The sequence below is a fragment of the Nicotiana attenuata genome, unplaced genomic scaffold (assembly GCF_001879085.1).
Source record: "Nicotiana attenuata strain UT unplaced genomic scaffold, NIATTr2, whole genome shotgun sequence".
Classification (NCBI taxonomy): Eukaryota; Viridiplantae; Streptophyta; class Magnoliopsida; order Solanales; family Solanaceae; genus Nicotiana; species Nicotiana attenuata.
In genome coordinates, this window is record NW_017672092.1 from 126,574 (window position 1) to 145,874 (window position 19,301).

Genomic DNA, 19,301 nt, shown 5'->3' on the forward strand with positions numbered 1-19,301 from the left:
AGGCATTACCAAGATCAACATATGAGAAGTTGAGACAGAAAATCGGAATGCGGCGTCTTCGAGAAATAAAGTGAGGTTTTCATGAGGGGGAGTAAGATACGCGCTGTACTCTTTTTCCCTTAGCCTAGGTTTTATCCCACTGGATTTTCCTGGTAAGGTTTTTAACGAGGCAGCAAATAAAGCGAATACAGATATGTGTACTCTTTTTCCTTCACTAAGATTTTTTCCCACAGGATTTTTTTTCTTAGTAAGGTTTTAACGACGCATATTATCTATTTTTGGACATCCAAGGGGGAGTGTTGTAAAACCTATAGTTAATATAGATGTCCACTACTCCCACTATTTTCACCCATGATGTAAATAACCTCCCACTACTCATCACTATTATGATTGTAACTCCCACACCTCCATAACCTCTCCCCATGATCTTCCCCCATGATCTCAATTGTTAATGTCATGTTTAAGACAATCATTTTGTAACCTTCATATGTAATAGTATAAATAGAGGCATGAAATGTGAGATGGAACACAGTTGAACACTTGATGAAATAAGAAAGTTTATCTCTTCTTCTCTTATTCTACTTATTTACTTGTTTTATATTGTTACTTTGAGCTACATTTCTTAACAATTTTAACGTATTTGTGTCTAATACTTAAACTACTAAGTATAGATTAAATGGAAGAGTCCAAATAGGCTGCCGTGTGAATTTTTTAGGGAAAATGATATTTTATGGTCGCTCTCAAAATAATAGTCAAAAAATATTTTTTTTTGTATATATATATATATATATATATATATATATATATATATATATATATATATATATACAAAAATTATATAAATTTTATATACTTTTTAGGCTATTGAATATAAATAGTTTCTGGCGCAAGTTAAAAGTGAATAAAGCACAAGTTTTTACGTGCCAAAGCCTATCTAGGAACCATGGGAATAGTAAGGGATCTGTATACAAATAGCTCGTGAAATTTGTTATTTATTTTTATTAGTTGGTATACATAGGTTATATATTAAGTATATATAATTATGCACATATTATATATATTGCTAGTTATTTTTAGTTTAATCAATTGAATGAGTAGCTATTTGGGTTAATTCTTCAAATAGAGGGGTTATTTATGCAAAATAAAGGTTATTACACGCGAAAGGGGCCACGGGAAGGAAATTTCAAACAAAAATGAAAAGCTAAAGAAAGGGTAGAGTTGCCGACGAAATTCATACACAGGCCAACAAAATTTGCCTTCTGCCATACCCTTTCTCGCCATTGACGCACCTGTAAGAAAGCTTTCCATTTTCCTTAGTTTTCTCTTCTCTCTTCGTTGCTTGCTTGTCATTTATGTACCAAAATAATTATTTCTTGTTTCAAATAAAAGTTAGAATTTGGATAATTAAATAGAGAAATTGGCACTGGGGTTTTGAATTGGCGGACCTTATAATTTCTGATAATAGAGTTGATTAACATTATAAATGAGTTTTAATTGTGGAATCAATTCAATTGGTGTATTTTAGTTGTTTGAGTGATGATGAGTTAGTACTGGAGGCTTAAGTGTGGTTGATTTTGGGGTTTTTGGTTGATCCTTGTACCCTATGACTCGAATTGATGGATTATCTTGTGTTATTGTTAGATTAACAAAATACTACAGGATGACATAGGAGATGGTGTTTGAGGCTCGGGTGCCATAGTTGTAGCTTGAGGTGAGTGGGAACCCTCTCTATTTCTAGTATTTGTTTATATGCTCCTATTTGTTGAGTACTATGTGTAATTGACTACTTGTACATGAGATTTTATGTGAATTACTCGTTCTTACTTGTGACCTGTTGTGAATTACGTTGTATCATAGTAGCGTGAGACACTACATAGACGATAAATTCTATATATGACGAAATATGTGTTAGAAAGTATTAGATTCTATATATGGCTAAGGCGTTGAGCCTGTAGTTGTAGTACAAGGAGAGTGTGTAATTGAACTAAAACACAGACATATTGAAGTTAATGGAAAACATGTCCATTGCAGTTCCAAGATTCACCAGAACACCTGATCAGAGTCATTGAATATTCTCTTCTATCAAATCGCTCTACCATTATCTGATTTGTTCTCAAATCGCTCTAATATTATCTGATTTGTTCTTTTGCACAGTGGAAGAAGTAAAAATGAAGTTAATACTATGTAAGATGATGTTAGAGGCTTACTAATATTAAAACCATCATAATCCCTTTCTACACCAATATACAAATCAAAAGCTAGAAAAGAGAAAACATCAATGTCCTGCACTTAGATCAACAGCCAACTCAATGACGCTCTCCTGAGTACTAACTGCTACATTCTCTTCATGTAAAGGAGGAGTTCCTACCTCTCCTGGAAAATGAAAACTCTGCTCTGTATAACTAGAAATGCTTGGACTTGGCGGTCCATTCGTTCGTGGGGAAGATAGCATTGACAAGTTATCATGTGGACTTTGTGAACAATCCATACGTGCTGAATCTCTCATTGCATCTCTTAGTTCACTCTTCTTGAAAGTATGGCAGCTATAGTCTTTTCTGTCGAACTTTCTAGCCAAGATTCTGACTCTTTCACGGAATGAAAGATTAGTTCGTTTTATGATGTGCCAATACTCATGCATGAATTTTGTCAGAAAGATGAGGAGAGCCAAAATTGCAGCAACCGCAGCTATGACAAAGAGTCCCCAGAAGCTAGCTAGGCCAAGACTGTTGGAGGAAAGTGAAGTGCTAGAATCTGAACAAGTAGATTCCCCAAACCACGCTTTCTCTATTTGTACCATCTTTTCACTTTCTGTCACACTTAAAACTGCTCTTGAAACATCAGGTACTAGCGGAGATCCCATTGGGAAGACCTAGATGAAAATCACAAGAATGATGAAATCATAATATTACCGCCTTATATTGCCTATGCATGTCATTCTTGTACTAAACAACAACAAAAATATTGGGAAAAAGAGGAGTTACTTACAAAGCCAAAGCCATCAGCCTTATATGTAGGTCCAACGGTGGTAAATTTCGAGCAATGATTTGCAAGGACAAGCTTCACATAAGGAATCTCATCAAAAACAGCAGCAACACCACCACTCGCACTACCTTTAGAGAGTAAATCAACACATTCCTCAGGACTGCTATATTCTTTAAGCCTGTCCTCATCAAAGTTCATTTTTTTTAGAAGTCCAGGTACAAAAGAACCCTGTAGGTAGCCCACATACTCCTTATTCTTCTGAAGTTCTTTGATATCTCTAACAGTTGGCTGGAGTTTTTCAACTGTTAACATTGATGTAAGACTTGCCGTGTAGCTTGACGTCAATATTAGTACTACTAGGAACCAGATAACTAACACAAACCTAGCCAAGTTGCTTACTATCTTCTCCTCTGCCATTATCAAGAATCAAAAAGGAGAAAATTCAGATTAGAAGTTTGAATCATATCCTATATAAAAATAAAAATAAAAAGCAGTGGCTAATTCAGATTGAAGTATGTGCTCTATATATGTATAGGGAGAGTAGTTAGATACTCCTCAATATTCCCAATTTGTATATATTCCTCTATTTCATTTAAACAATAGTATTTGACTGGATACGAAGTTTAAGTAATAAAGAAAGACTTTTGGCATATATTAAAAGTGTCAACTTGTGGTCTTAAAGACTTAAACATACCATGACATCTGTATGATTGAAAGACCATGTCACTAAAGGTAAAATGAGAAGTTTAAGCTAAAGGAATTTCAAATATAGAAAGGTACCATTATCATTGAAACAGACTTTAAGGAACAGGCTAAAAAGAAAAGAGGAATATATAAAACGGAACGAGAAAGTGTTGAGGAGGAGGGGAAAAAATTACTTTGTGCAAAAACCATAGTTGAGAAGGCAAACCAAAAGATCATGCCAACTTGGTGAGAAGGAGGTCCTCTAAAGTCTTCATTAACTCTATGTTCAAGTAGCCAAATGACAAAACCAATGAAAACAAAAGAACAGAAGCTTGTTAACCACAACTCCCGAGTCAATGGCTTCAAGAATACCCATGCACTATCGCCGTTATCATCTTTGATTGGCACCATCATTGTGACACCAGATTCTGTGTATGGTAATGTGAAATCAACATATTGCGATCTATTCGAGACAATGGTAGTGTCCCCTGCAACAGCATCAAAGGTCTGCTCTTTGGTTAATACTAGCAACAATTTTTAGAATCAAATAGAGGTATATATATGCAAGAATTGTATATATCTTAACATAAAAGATGGAGTGCAAGCTCTTTAGTGGAGTAACAAAAGAAACCTTAAAAATGAGGAAGGAGCCCCATTTTTTCTCTAGCGCGCTCTAAAGTAGAGTAGGCTGATGGGACGACATGCACATTAGAGAAATATAATGGATCTCACATTCAAGTCCTTGGCTTTCCAAGCACTTCATATCTTTTTCGGGGTGTCTGAAGATTCAATCATTTTTTGTATGATATCTCTTGCAGTGCCCTTTCTGAGTGAGTTTTGAAGATAAAAATGTAATAAAGAGAAAGAGGGAAACTAAGAGATTTACCCCAAGAAATACTTGGTAAATAAGATCGTCATAACTTTCAGTAGCCTTTCCCGGAGCTGCAAATGGAACATATTCATAAGGAACATAATATGATAATGCTGCCATTACTGCATCAAAAACATCAATGCAGTAACCAGTTACTGTTGTTGTGTTAGTAGTAAAATCTCTTGTAACTTTCACAAATTCACTGAAACCATCTTTCACCGGAACTCCAATCCTCAATTTCTTCCCATTTGTTGGAATCACCCAACCTCTAGGAACAGAAGTAGTGTCACCAGGCCATATAATAGTGCCAAAAATAGCCTTAGAAATTGAATATACATTGTTTGTATTTCTCAAATTCAATTCTTTAACAATCCCATTTTCTCTTGTCCAAAAACCAATTCCTTTTGCACCATTACCAAACACATTAATTATCTGATAAGCTGGTGACTGCAATTGCCCATCAACAATTTGAAAGTCTCCACTAAGGCCTTTGAATGTAGTGTTTAGTATAGCTTGAAGAAGCTTTGGACCATCCTTAGAAACTCCAAAAGCTTCAAGTTCTGTTGCATTTCCTGAAAATTTTGGAGGTGGCAAAATCAATTCATTTTTTTTAACCTGCCCAAATCCGTCCAAGTTTAAACGGGTTGGATTATGACCCATTTGTTGGCTTGATCGAACTGTTTGAACCGTTAAACCCAAAATGGCCCATCAAACTATTATGCCAAAACAGGTTAAATAGAGTAACCTAACCTAAAGATACAAATAATTTTTGAAGATTCAGAACTATGTAAAATATGAAGAACTTAAGCTAATAATTTAAGAAAAATACTTATAACTTTCACATTTTCTTCGAACAGCAAAATGAAAAAGAACGGGAGGTTGGACAATAGTGGACAGGTTGGATTATATGATCTGTTATATGATTCATCTTGACTCAATTCATTTTAACCCAAGAAAACCTTGGTCCAAATAGGGTCATGATCCGATATATTGATTTGACTGTCCAATTTGACCCAAACCGTCCATTTTCTATTTGTACCTGAAATGTTTGGTTTCTGAAAAGGTGCTCCAGTGATTCTTGATTTCTCCACTGCCGTGGCTAGTACAATGGCTGAATCATAAGCCCATAGTCCAAACACATTCAATTGTGCATTAAGAATTGTCGGATTTTCTTGTTGAAACTTCAGTTTCCATCTAGTAGTGAAATTTTCGAGCTGTTTAGTTCTTGGAACATAAGGTTTTACTCCAATAACTCCTTGCATGGATTCAATAACTGAAGAATCCATAGAGTTGAGTTGATTTGCCATAGCATCTGTAATAATCCAAACATACCCTTCACTCATCATTCCAAGTTCTTTGGCCTTAGTAAAAAGTTTGGTACCAAGTGAAGTTGTCATATGCACAACAAAAACCCGAGTTTGCATACTCATTAACTTGGAAAGTTCATATTTTATATGATCATCAGTAGCGAATTCAGGAATAACACTTCGATAAGGGATACGTGCATTAATTTTTTCTAATGCATCTGCCAAGAATGGTATAATTCCTTCTCCAAATTGATTATCGACGTATATAGGGACGACTTCTCTCCATCCAAAAGATTGGATAATGGAACTAATGGTATTCACTTGAGAGGAATCATTTTGAGTGGCACGAATGAAGTATGGATTACGATATGATGAGAGGGAAGGACTTGTAGCAGAAAATGAGATGATGGGAACTTGAGATTTCTCTCCTAAACCAATTATGAAATCAGCTTGCATTGATGATGTTGGCCCTATTATGGCTTCTACTTCAACATTCTTCAATAGGTCAAGTGCTGCATTTACAAAGAATGCAAGAACCAATAAAAGTAGAGTTCAACTTTTATACAATAACAAATCATGAAAGAAAATATTTTAGTTAATATACAAAACATGGTAAATGACATATTATAGAAGGTAAACTTATACTGATAGATGTAATTTATTCACACTATTGGTATTTATAATCAGAATTTTTGCATTATTAGGGCTCATAAAAGGTAACTACCAGTAATTATCCATACTAACTGAAGTTACTAATCTGGAAAATAAACAGATAATCTATTACAACAGTTAAATTACATTAATATTATATAAAAAATTACCTTGCCAGTGTATGTAAGTTAAGTCCAATAAAAGTATACCTCTGAGTAGTAGATTTCAAAGAAGATCAAAATAAAGAAGAGAAACTTGTGTATTCCAAAAAATTAATCGAGGTGCGTACAAATTGACCCTAACACCACAATGATATAAAATAAAAAAAAGTTGTTGGGTTGTATTATTGTACTAGTATAGTATACTTAGCTAGCAAGATTCACCATGGGAATCTACAAAGACCTGTTTGGCTGTTTCTGGTTAGCTACAATATGATGTATTTTATTTGTTACTATACCATATATCAGTCTGTCTAATTAGTTCATACATGTATCTGCATGTTTAAGGAACTGTTCTTGCCATGTCACCAACCTGTTTTTCATATCTAGCTACTATTTTTTTTTTGTTGACCACGTTCAGGAATCCGACTAATTCGGATTCGTATTGGGTAAGGTCTCAGGGGGAAGTGCTTTGTTTTTTTTTTTTTTTTTCTGTTCTCAATTCCCGAATCCGGGACCTTTTAATCAAGGGTGAAGGGGTCAAGAATTATATCCATCCCACCACAATTTTTTACGGCCATTATCTTAGGATTAGTTACCTCCTATAGCAAAGGTTGATACCTTATTTATTTTAAATAAATACCCTTTTAAAAAATTATATTCCAAAGCTACCTTTTGATTTTTATAGCCAAATATCTATTTATGGTTACCTCCTATCCTTAAGCCATAAAATACTCTTTCTATTATTTTTCTCTCTCATTAGAGAACCACAAGTCCCGATCACGAAGAAAGATGGACGAAAAAGATTATTGAAAACCCAGCACTTTTTTCTTCTATTTCATTGATCTCTCCCTAATTCAATTTCTCATGTTGCTGAAATTCCGAAAATGTTGATGGTAGAACCCGCCGTCGCCGTCGCCGTCGCCGCCGTCCGTTTCTCTCACCACCTCCATTGCTGCTTTTCTTCATCTAGCAAATTCGCAATTACTAACAAAAGAAGACAATCTGCTGTTGAAAATAAGGAATTTCTTTCGTTTCAAACTTTGAGAGTTTCGAGTCAGAATCGCGGCACTCTTGACTAGATGACATTAGGGTTATTCTTGAACAAAGACGATAGAGTTTGGGGCTGAGCAACTTGAAGAGTCTGTTACCTTTTTTTTCGTTGTATTTCAATGTATCTCGCTGTATTCTATGTGTTTCATTGTATTCATTGTCTTCTTTTTTCAGAGTATTTCAATGTATCTCGCTGTATTCCATATATTTCATTGTATTCACTGTCTTGCTTTATTCCATCAATGTATTCATATGTTTTTTTTAATTAATATAATTTATGTATTTTATGTATTCAGATTTATAATTGTGTTTGTTGAGTTATATTAGGAGTCTATTGTGTTAATTGATTCACTTTCCATTTAAAAACAGCTGAATAGACCATGAATTGCGCTATTTAACTTACTGTATTCACAAATACATATCGTGAATACAGTCGAATACAATAATCTATCTAGTTGTAATCCCTTGTTTCATACATCGAATACACTTTAAAAAATCTGAAAACATAGCTATAGGAAGTAATATAGTAAATGATAGCTAAAACTAGCTAATAACCACTAAAACATAGTGGTTTCTCAAAGTTTCTCTTTTATCTTATAACTATTCGCTTATTCATGTCATAATTAAGTAGTTAGCGGGTCCTCTTTTCAAACTGACAGTGTGGTCGTTCAAAATTTTCTATGGTATTAGCTAGAAAATGTTAGTAGTAAATTATAGGGGAAAAAGATACTTATTAGTTATGAAACAGTGGTAAGTTTAAATTAAACAAGTCAACTATATCTCATATTTTTTTCGTTCTTAATTAATACTCGACTGACTACTCAAGACATTTAAAATACTATGACGAGGGTGATATATTAAATTTTTTATATTATAATATTGAAATTAACGAACCTGATAGTTTTATATGTTTCAAAAAGAAACCAAATAATTAAAATTACGAGTCACTGCCATACGTTTCCAACGCATGTACCTATATATAACTATGTTAGTTTCCAATTATATATTCAGAAAAGGCTATGTCAACTTTATAATCCATTATCACTTATGTGCATGGCAGGAGTTAGGAGAGCGAAAGTGTTGAAATTTTATTGCTTTCAGTTACTGCCGTAACTATTTTAGCATAATAAGTTACTTAGTTTTAGGATAAATCTTCTTTTTCGAATTTAAATTTCTGTTAGATTTTTTAGGTTTGTTGAGATATTTTGATTTTTTAAAATTATTCTTATGCAGATTTTTCTGCAGATTATGTTCCTAATTGGCAATTTAAAGCATTATTATGCTTAATAAAATTATTGGGAGACATTTGCAATCAATATTTTTAATATTTTAGCTGACTCATTTTTAATCGATATCAATTTTTAAATCCATTTTCAAATATGGCAAGCAACAGTCTCTCTTTGAATGCCCCACAAACTTTTACTGGCGAAAACTATCGGATTTGCTTAGTGAAAATAAAATCAAATCTTAAAACCTATGATTTGCTGAATGTTGTAATGGAAGAAAAATCCTTACGAGCAATCCCTGAAAATTCTATCATTGTCCAGAATCAAATACTTTCAAAAGAGATTTCAGATAAGACAAGGTCACTAAGGGTATTTTTTATGCACAAAATCATAAGACGAAAAAGAGAGAAGAAAGGAAGAAAAGAACTGCAGTACAAAAGTGTGTAATTTCAACGATGCTCAAAATAATCCTCTAGCACAAACAACAGAAGCAAGAATTTAGGAGGAGTAACTGAAGCAAAGGAGGAATGTTGAAATTTTGTTGCTTTCAGTTATTTCAGTAACTATTTTAGCATAATAAGTTACTTCGTTTTTAGGATAAATTTTCTTTTTTGAATTTAAATTTCTGTTAGATTTTTTAGGATTGTTGAGATATAACGGTATTTTTAAATTATTCTTCTGCAGATTATGTTCCTAATTGGCTATTTAAAGCCTTGTTATGCTTAATAAAATTATTGAGAGATATCTTCAATCAATATTTTTAATATTTTTACTGCCCCATCTTTTATAAAACTGACAGAAAAGAGTTCACCCGAACTAGAAATCCTTTGTTCAGAAAGTTATATCGTATATTAGATTTTTTTTTTTTTATGTATGTTGAATTCCCTTCACTTCTTTACGTGTTTCTTATCTTAACTCTTTAAATCTCTTTGGTAAAAATCCTGTGTGATCAGACACTATTTCTGTAAACAACTTGCTTAAGTTATTCCTGTCGTCTCCTATTATAAAATCTTTAGTACTAGTATTTACTCTTTAATTCTTTAAGTTTTGATTGACAAAGTCAGAAAGTCAACATCAAAAGGATTAGCTAGTATTTAAGTACTAATTTTTTTAATCATACGAATACCAATCTAGCTAGGCCACTTGAATAACATTAATAGAACGTCAAATTAAGATCATAAACTTAGTGTATTCCCATGAACAGTTTTTTAAATAGTTCTTGATCTTATGGAAATAAAACACACTTATCATGTACATGTAGTAGATTATTATTGACTTAGTACGTACACTGATATGAAGTTTCTCTTGAGTTTCAAATTCTTGGTGCAATTAAAAAAGATTAATGTTAACTAGAAAAAGGTCATAACAAGATACGAGTTTATGTTCTATGCACTAATATTATATCGTGTAAAAATTCTTACACAATCAAGTATGGCTGATGATGACAAGAAAAATTGAGTATATTAACCTACTCTAACTGGCAAATTACTCGAGTAAAAAATTCTTTACGCTATCAGTGTATATATATAACTAACCTGCTGCAGCAGCAGCAACAACATCTCTCTTCGAGTCCCGAGTATGGAGAATCAGTCTGGTCTTATAATCAGATCCATGATCAGAACTATAAAAGTCAGATAAAGCCATAGAAATACAGCTTAAAACCATTTTCCCAACCCCTTCATCCATGTCCATCACAACTCCAACATTTATGGGAACTGTTTTTCTGTTCTGTGCCATGGCCATTTCCATGCAGAAAAATATCCCTACACATAGAAAGAAGAAAGAGAAAGAGGAAGTAGAAGAAGAGACTGAAAAAAAGACTTTGCCTGTTTTCTTTCTCATCTTGACTAAAGATGTCTTTGAGTCTGATTAGTTGGACAGGTATTATAGTTTTATAGAGAGAAATTTAACTACCATTCATTATGGCATTTTATAATAAGTTTACCAACAAACGAATTTTGAATTCTTTTCGTGCTTATGTAGCTTTTTTTTTTTTTTATAACGGTAATGTTACGGTTAATTTGCATGCACTTCGACTAATTCCACAAGATATCTGTTATCTCTCACCAACATAAACATCGAGTAACTCTACTCTACTTATCAAGGCTCGTGCTTATGTAGCTTTTATTTGTATACTGTAGTTGTTTCATGTCATAACTAGTAGGTATAGTAGCATGGATGACTTTTAGACATGCTAACTAATAGCACTAGGGTTTAAGTTATTGGGGTGATATTGTGGTGTAAAAGAATTTTTACACAACCAGTATTATATATATCATGTTAGTTATACTAATTTTTATCCCGTTACTAGTTAATTAATACTTATCATGGAGAAAACGTGTAATTACTTTATGAGTGATTTAGTATCAATAATTTACATATCAATGCATAGACTATTGATCTTCCTGGAATAGTTTGACCCTAGTGTCACGGGGGCGTTTTTGGTCAGCCCAAAGTCACACCCGCGCGGCAGTCAAGTTCCGCACTTGACTCAGCCTTCCTTAGCACTTAGCCAAATTTCAACAAGTTTGGCCTTAATAAAATTTTAGGCAGCAAATCGTAAAATCAGTAAGAACACAAAGCCAATACGGGAAAATTCTCAACCCTTGTATTAATTTCGAAAACATACAAAGGACCCTCACTTTGCTATGAACACAATCTGCTCACAGCCCACTTTTGACAAAGAACACAAGTCGTTCTTGGCCAACACTAAGACCTGCCCAAGCCTAGCCTTAGTCCCCTTTGAAACACTTTGAAACCCTCACATTTCACTCTTGTTTCCCACTTATAATTTCACACGAAATTACCACATAAATCTGACTAAGTCCCAAAGGCCCTATTTATAGAATATAGGCAGCCCTTAGACTTGACAGCACAATGACGCTTGTCGTCTACAGCTTTTGCCACTTGTCGGGCTAAGTTTAAATCTGTTCCTGACATGTAGTTGACATCCCCAACTACTTAGGACACAATATACACGAAATGGATAATGGTACAAGCATGATCTGATCATGGGACAAAGAGGTTATGACAAGGTAATCGCAAAAACTGCTTTTCATGTGCATTGCATGTGCCATCTTTACTTGACCAGCTGAATTTCGCCCAAGGCTTTCTTTGTGCTAAGCCTTAGCTCAATTTGACATTGCTCCGCGCCAATGTCTTGCCCGCAACCTGCTGCCATGATTTTGCCGCACACGCCCGGCGCCGCTGCCGCCTGCGCACCGCCTTGGCCTAGTTTCTGCCTTGCCCATGTCAACCTTCATTTCCCTCGTGCCATTGCTTGTATTTTCCTTCACATAGCCTTGCCTTAGCTATTGAAAGCCTTTGCCATCATCCCGCATATCCGCATTTTAGCTTAGCCCACATTTGTTGTTGCCACAACCCAAAGTGTTCGTGTCTTTTGGCACGCATGCCATGCCATGCCGCCCCAACACTGCCCATGCTGCCTTGTCAAGCCTTTGCCAAGTGCGCCTTGCTTGTCCCAAGGCCTTGGCCAATACTTGCCTACAACAGCCCTCAATGACAATGTCTTGTCCGTCATCCGTATGATCGTTTCGCCCGCACCTAGGCCAATGACAAGGCCATCACGCCCAAATCCTTGCCACAGCTGTGCCACGCCCGATGACAAAGAGTCAGGTCCTAACACCTAGCTAGCAAATATATTGTGGTTGTGATTTGAGAATAAACATGTTTCTTAGAATGATTGTATATCAAATTAACTGAACAAGTTGAAAATTTGCCAAAAAAAAAGAGCTAAGTTAATCGCAGGTTATATTGTCAGTGAATTTTGAATTATTATTGTCAATTTAAATATTTCGCGCTCCACTCCTAAGTTGTAGAAATTAATATTGTTGTAGAATTATTTTGGTCTGGATCACTTATTTGTAGAAATTCATATTGTTGTTGAAAACAGTCAAACAGAGGCGGAGCTAGAAGATTTTGCATGTAATCTCATATAACTTTAGTCTGAATCCTATTAAGAAATTCACTAAATATCTGAAAACGGTTAAATTCAGAACTTAGTTACTATTAACACAACTTACGTCGTTATTTTAGAATTTAGAACGCACAAAGTTCAAATCTTAACTATGCCTCTAGATGGAAAAAGAAAATTGTTTAAATACTTGTAGAACTTTTCTTTCTGTTAGCAACTTTAAACTTAAGATTATTTTTAAAATGGCTCATGCATACATATCGCAGAAATTTCCTAATCACATCTTATATTATCATAAGTATAGTGGATCTTTGTCTAATACTGTAATGTGTCATTAATGGGTCCTCCGTTGTTGGATAAATATTTTCCCTTCTTACCTGACATTAATATTTCTCGTGTCAACGGTTTATATTTTTCCTATAATATCGTGAATATCTAATCATAAAATGAATGTGCAGGGTTAGAGAAAGATTAACGAACCAATGTCCCAATATATATTTAGAATTTAATGCACTAACCAGCTCGGACCTCTAACCAGTCATTCTTAATATTTAGGACCACAAGAGTATGATATTCCAATACATCAATTATAACGATGCCTAATGATGATTACATAAGTATGAACCGAAATAAACACTATACCAACAAAAAAAAATCGAAATTACCTATGAAATTCGTCACTAGTCTATTGCTAACTATTCTACCTAACAGGATTTTTTTTTTATAATCAGTCATTAATCCGTCATTAAATTAATTTAGCGACAAAATCTATCTCACGCCAATTCCTGTTTATTTTGTAGTTAGTAGCCAAAATTTGATCACGCCCAACTATGCTTTATAAAAAGGACTAAGCGGTCGCTGCAAATATAATCCAGTTTACAAGTCCGGAGTCGAATCCCACAGAGAACTAAGGTTTAGCTACAGCTGTTCACTATCACCAAGAAGACAAGCTTGAACAATTCCTAACTTATAGATATTAAGATTCTTGTGTTTAACTACTTAACTAACAAATTAAAATAGTAAATTAACAACTAACGATACTGAGGGTTAGAGAAAAGATTATGGAGGTCTAGAGTTATGATTTTCCCAATTGTTGGAATCCTTCCCGCTATGTCTTCTATAATTTTGCCTAAGTATTCTCTACCGATCATGAGCACTCTTATTGCCGTAAATCTCCCGAGTAATTACGACAATTTACTAGACGCGCTATCCCGAGCTACGCTAGCTGGCTTTTAATACAGCTCACTTCAGATAGCACCCAAGGCTTCGTTATCCCTAATCCCGCCTTTAAACCCTCGGTTATTGATCCCTCATATACTCTGGGAGTGGTGTTGTTCAACAATTACCTAAATATGCACTCTCTCCCGAGTTATGCATACTAAATAGGCACAGCTAATTGAGAGCTCTTCAATCAACCAGAATATAAACGTAGTTGAACAAATAGAGAAAAGCTATGGCTCAATTATATAAAAACATAATAAGAATTTATCCTACAAAAGGTTCTATCAAAACTCTAGATAACAAATTAGCTATTCATAATAGTATGTAAAACTACAATACTAAAAGTCATAACCAACAATGAAAAATAGGAAGAGGAAGGAAAAACTTGTAGAAGAATTCTCCGCCTTTCTCCCAATGTGTTCTTGCCTCCAAGGGTGTTGTCTAACCCTAAAGTAGTGTCTCTCCGCCTCCTTAGGTCTAATTTGTGTCCAAAATATGTCCCCTTCTTGTTCTTGACCGGCCTCCGTTGTTTAATATAGGGTTTAGGACTTAAAATCCCATGTTTTGCACTTTAGTCCCTGAAATTTCGCTTCCTGCCGCGGTCGCGGTGGAACCGCGGCCAAACATGCCCTTTGATTCTTCAGTTGTCCGCGACCATCTTCTACCGCGGTTCTGCCGCGATCGCGGCAAAACCGCGGTTTGTCACCCTGTTCCGTTTGGAATTTGGAAAAACATAAAACATGAAAGTTGTAGTCCTTTGAGTTAGCTTTCCAACCATATATTGTGGAGCCAAAATGGAGTTCTGAGCAAAAAGTTATGTCTATTTTACTAGACATTGCGTAATATACCTCCTCAAGTCTTCGTTCGTACTTAATTATCAAATTTGACCTCCGAACACGATCCCGACTTAATTCCTTGAGCTTTTACTCAGACTTCAAAGCTTCAAATCACTTAAATTCATTCCATAACATCTATATAGCTCGGAATCACACCTACAAGGCATAAAACACACAATTAGTGCAAAACACTAGCGATTATAGCGCAAACTCAATTAAAGTGCAGTAAATTCGAGTGTAATAAGCGACTAAAATATGCAATTATAGCCTATCATCAACAATACAATACGATACAATGGGGAACAACCATCCAAACAAGCTGTTAGTGATTGAGTTGACCTACGATAGTGCATTGAGTTCTCTCTTTTTGACCTATGAATTAGAGTATGCACAATATTGTGTTAGAATAAAATATTCACTTTGTCCTTGGCCTTGACTAAGAAGAGTAACTTCAGCTTAGTCATGTCTGAGATTGATGGTGTTTGTTTTTAATTAATCAAAATAGAGACATCTTCTAAACTACTGTGATTTTGTTATTTTTATTTCCCTAATAAGAGTTAACTTCTGACAAATTCCATGTCTCTAGTCAGGGACGGCGCTAGAGCATAGTTTATGGATTCGGCCGAGCTCAATAGGTATTTGTCTTAAAAATTTATTAAATATGTATTAAGTATTAATATTAATTAAAAACTTAATAACTTAAAACAATTAGAACCTTGAACGCATAAGCTCCAAATTCTATCTTCGCCTCGTTTCTAGCTAGTTTCCGGTCTTTACATAAATCGAATTCAAAGTACTCAACGTGTTAACTTGGAGAAAGTAAAAGCCGTATATATGTTGAGTAACTATAATATATTATTAACACTGCCAAATAATTCAAATTTCGTGTTGATATAGCTGATATGGGGATAATAAAATCGAGGAAGATAAGAAGAAGATGGATCGAGGAAGATAAGAAGAAGAAGGCTGGTGCATTATCTCAACTGATATAAACGAGGTTCTGAACAATGAAGAAAGGAAAATGAACTGGACAGCCTTAAGCTATTTGGGCCTAATATCATTTGGGCCACCCGGTTTTGGGCTGTTGCTGCTGGAAGAGTCCATTAAAGTTTATACACTAGTTATACAGTCAATATACAACTTGTAATTAAAGTTTATCTTATACTAGAGTTTGTTATGGAGTAGACTACTTTTTCTCTTGTATATATACGTGTATGTACAGAATGTTCAACAATGAATATACTGAAAATACTTTCACAGATATTCTTCAAATCTCTCATGGTATCAGAGCGGGTCTCAGCTGCTCGTTTGTTTCTTTGATTCTCAAGTCATCCTCATTCTTTTCTTTTCACTCTTCACTCTTCTAACTCATCATCAATTTTCCAATGGGTACCAACGGAACACCTGTTGATACTATTATTTCATCTTCTTCGACTACCAATGTTGCACCTGGAGTTTCTCCTACAACGGGTGTAGTGGACTCTTCACATCCATATTACCTTCATCCCTCAGACTATCCAGACATGAATTTGGTTACTTCAATTTTTGATGGCAGAAGCTATGGAGGATGGAGAAGGGCAGTAGTCATTGCCTTGTCTGCAAAGAACAAATTGGGATTCATTGATGGAACCCTAACTGTTCTGCCTGTCGATTCTGGACTCCAAAGGATCTGGGCTAGGTGCAATGATATGGTCCTCTCATGGCTATTGAATTCTTTATCAAAAGAGATAGCTGAAAGTGTTCTGTACTCGCAAAGTGCCAAGGATCTCTGGAATGACCTGGAAGACAGGTTTGGGCAAACAAATGGAGCAAAGTTATTTCAACTACAAAAAGAACTCAGTGCAATTGTTCAAGGTAATACCAGTGTCTCCACCTATTTTACTAAAATGAAGAGCCTATGGGATGAACTTGATGCATGAAATACTTTCTCGGCTTGTATTTGTGATTGTGAGTGTGGAGCCAAAATTAAGAATATAAAGGCACTCCAACATGAAATGTTGTTGCAATTTTTAATGGGGCTCAATGACACATTCATAGGGGTCAGAAGTAGCATCCTTCTATCTTCTCCTTTACCTTCTATTGGTCAGGCATATTCTCTTGTTATCCAAGATGAGAAACAGAGAGAGATTCATGCTACTCCTGTCTATCCAGGAGATTCAGCATCTTTTCTTACCCCTACTCAATCAAGAAACTTCAGAAAATACAGTGAAGACAAAGGACAAAAGGGAAGATATGATCAGAAGAAGAACTCTGAAATGTGTGGCTATTGCAAGAAATCAGGACATAGCATTGATAAATGCTATAGGTTACATGGCTTCCCAGCAGACTTTAAGTTCACCAAACAAAGGAGGTTTCAAGGAACTGTCCAAGATAACAATGCATTTACTGGAAGTGATGAAATGGAGTATACAGGAGCTAATGCAGCAGAAAATCAGATTCTTACCCAAGATAATGTGGCTCAACTTTTGCAACTTCTTCAACAAATGAAGGCAGGACAACAGGGAACAAGCAATTCTGATGCAAGTGCAAACCTCAGCTGTGCAGGTATAGCCAAGTTCTTCAACTCTTATGCCTGTCTCATTCAAATTAAATGTGAGTCTTGGATATTGGATATGGTGCAACTGAGCATATGACTTTTAACAAAGATTTTTTTTACAAACTTTCAAACCTTGCCTAAACCATTGATGGTTAAACTTCCTAATTCTTATAGAGTTAAGGTAACTCATTCAGGATCAGTAACACTCATGCCTAATTTGATTCTACACAATGTGTTGTATGTGCCCTATTTCAGATTTAATCTATTGTCTGTACACAAGTTGTGCAGACAACTCAATAAGTATGTTCTTTTCACTCCTTCTTCCTGTTTCCTACTACAGGGCCCTTCACTGAAGAGCCCTCTGGAGATTGGTAAAGAACAAGAAGGACTCTACATCCTCAATTCAAGGCCTTCTGTAGCAGCTTCAAAGGATTTACCTAAGTCTAGTAGTAATTTTAGTAGGAAATCTATTTCTGTTATAGACTCTTGTAGTAGGAAATCTATGTCTTGTTTCAGTCTTTCTATTTCTGATGTAAAGGATAAGCTGTGGCATTATCTCTTAGGCCATATGCCCTTAAGTAATATGAAAAACATATCCTCTGCTTCTGTTTCTTCATGTCTCAATTTTTCAACTCCTTGCCTTATATGTCCAATGGCTAGGCAATGTAAACTCCCTTTTCCCTCAAGTTCTATTTCTACCAAAAAAAGGTGTTTGAATTAATTCATGTAGATACTTGGGGTCCCTATAATGCTCCAACATATGATGGATATAGATACTTTCTTACCATTGTGGATGATTTTAGTAGAGGTACTTGGACTTACCTATTAACCAATAAATCTAATGCCTTCACAGTTTTGAAATCCTACCTAACTATGGTAGAGAGTCAATTTCACACAAAAGTAAAAATAATAAGGTCAGACAATGCTTTCGAATTAGGAAGTGGGAATGTACAGTCAGAATTTTTTCAATCTCAAGGAATCCTTCATCAAACAACTTGTGTTGCCACTCCACAACAAAATGGTGTAGTTGAGAAGAAACACAAGCATTTATTAGAAACTTCAAGAGCCTTATTGTTTCAATCACACTTATCTATATCATATTGGGGAGATTGTCTTTTAACAGCCACATATTTAATCAACAGATTCCCTTCAAAGGTGTTAAACCTAAAGACACCTTATGAAATACTATTTAGCTCCAAGCCTAGTTATTCTAACTTGAAGTGCTTTGGTTGTCTATGCTTTGCTTCCACCATTTCTAATCACAGAACCAAATTTGAGCCTAGGGCATTGCCTTGTGTTTTCTTAGGTTATCCACATGGAAAGAAAGGTTATAAATTACTTAATCTTCAAAATTTGAAGACCTTTGTTTCTAGAGATGTTATATTCCATGAAGAATTTTTTCCTTATGCTTCCTTAAATTCTGATTGTTCTGACAAAATACCTTTGCCTGTTGTCCCTTCTCCTACTCCAGGTAGCTATATACCTGACATCCCTATCTCAGTTTCCCCTTCCATTAGCCAAAACAATCCCACTACACCTTCTACCACTAATCTTCCTTCTCCTAGTCAACTGCCTGTTCAAAGTCCAGCCCCCTCTCCACATCTTTCTCCTTTGTCTGGGTCACATTCCAATCCATCCATTTCCCTATTTTCCTCCCCAGGTTCTGAGCCTATGATGGACACCCTTATCAGGAAATCTTCTAGATATCACATAGCTCCAAGCTACCTCAAAGACTATATTTGCAATGCCATCCAATTCACAGATGCAAGTAGCTCTTGTTTTCTAGCCCCAGTCACACCCGAGTCTCTCTCGTTTAATGATTTGTCTTGTTCTAATCAACAT

General features: G+C 35.2%; 1 protein-coding gene and 1 long non-coding RNA gene across 2 annotated transcripts; one reads left to right on the plus strand and one right to left on the minus strand.

Annotated features, from left to right (window-relative positions):
- The first annotated feature begins 1,176 nt into the window (after window positions 1-1,176).
- Window positions 1,177-2,927, plus strand: LOC109211754. The gene is made up of 4 exons (XR_002065762.1): window positions 1,177-1,291; window positions 1,642-1,711; window positions 2,651-2,759; window positions 2,842-2,927. It is a non-coding gene; the product is annotated as an uncharacterized LOC109211754 (long non-coding RNA).
- LOC109211753 (glutamate receptor 2.7-like) lies at window positions 1,718-10,795 on the minus strand. The gene is made up of 6 exons (XM_019375326.1): window positions 10,468-10,795; window positions 5,577-6,356; window positions 4,553-5,109; window positions 3,861-4,173; window positions 2,986-3,392; window positions 1,718-2,869 (listed from the first exon to the last, which is right to left on the minus strand). The coding sequence occupies exons 1-6, from the start codon at window positions 10,772-10,774 to the stop codon at window positions 2,276-2,278; spliced, it is 2,958 nt and encodes a 985-aa protein (XP_019230871.1). The 5' UTR covers window positions 10,775-10,795; the 3' UTR covers window positions 1,718-2,275.
- Between the last annotated feature and the right edge of the window lie 8,506 nt (window positions 10,796-19,301).

Excerpts from the sequence above, each read along its gene's own strand:
- LOC109211753 (XM_019375326.1), bottom strand. The coding sequence starts at position 10,774 with ATGAGAAAGAAAACAGGCAAAGTCTTTTTTTCAGTCTCTTCTTCTACT. Across the intron at positions 4,174-4,552 it reads TTTACCAAGTATTTCTTGGG|ACCTTTGATGCTGTTGCAGG; the intron begins GTAAATCTCTTA and ends ACCAAAGAGCAG. Across the intron at positions 3,393-3,860 it reads AACTATGGTTTTTGCACAAA|AGGAGAAGATAGTAAGCAAC; the intron begins GTAATTTTTTCC and ends TGATAATGGCAG.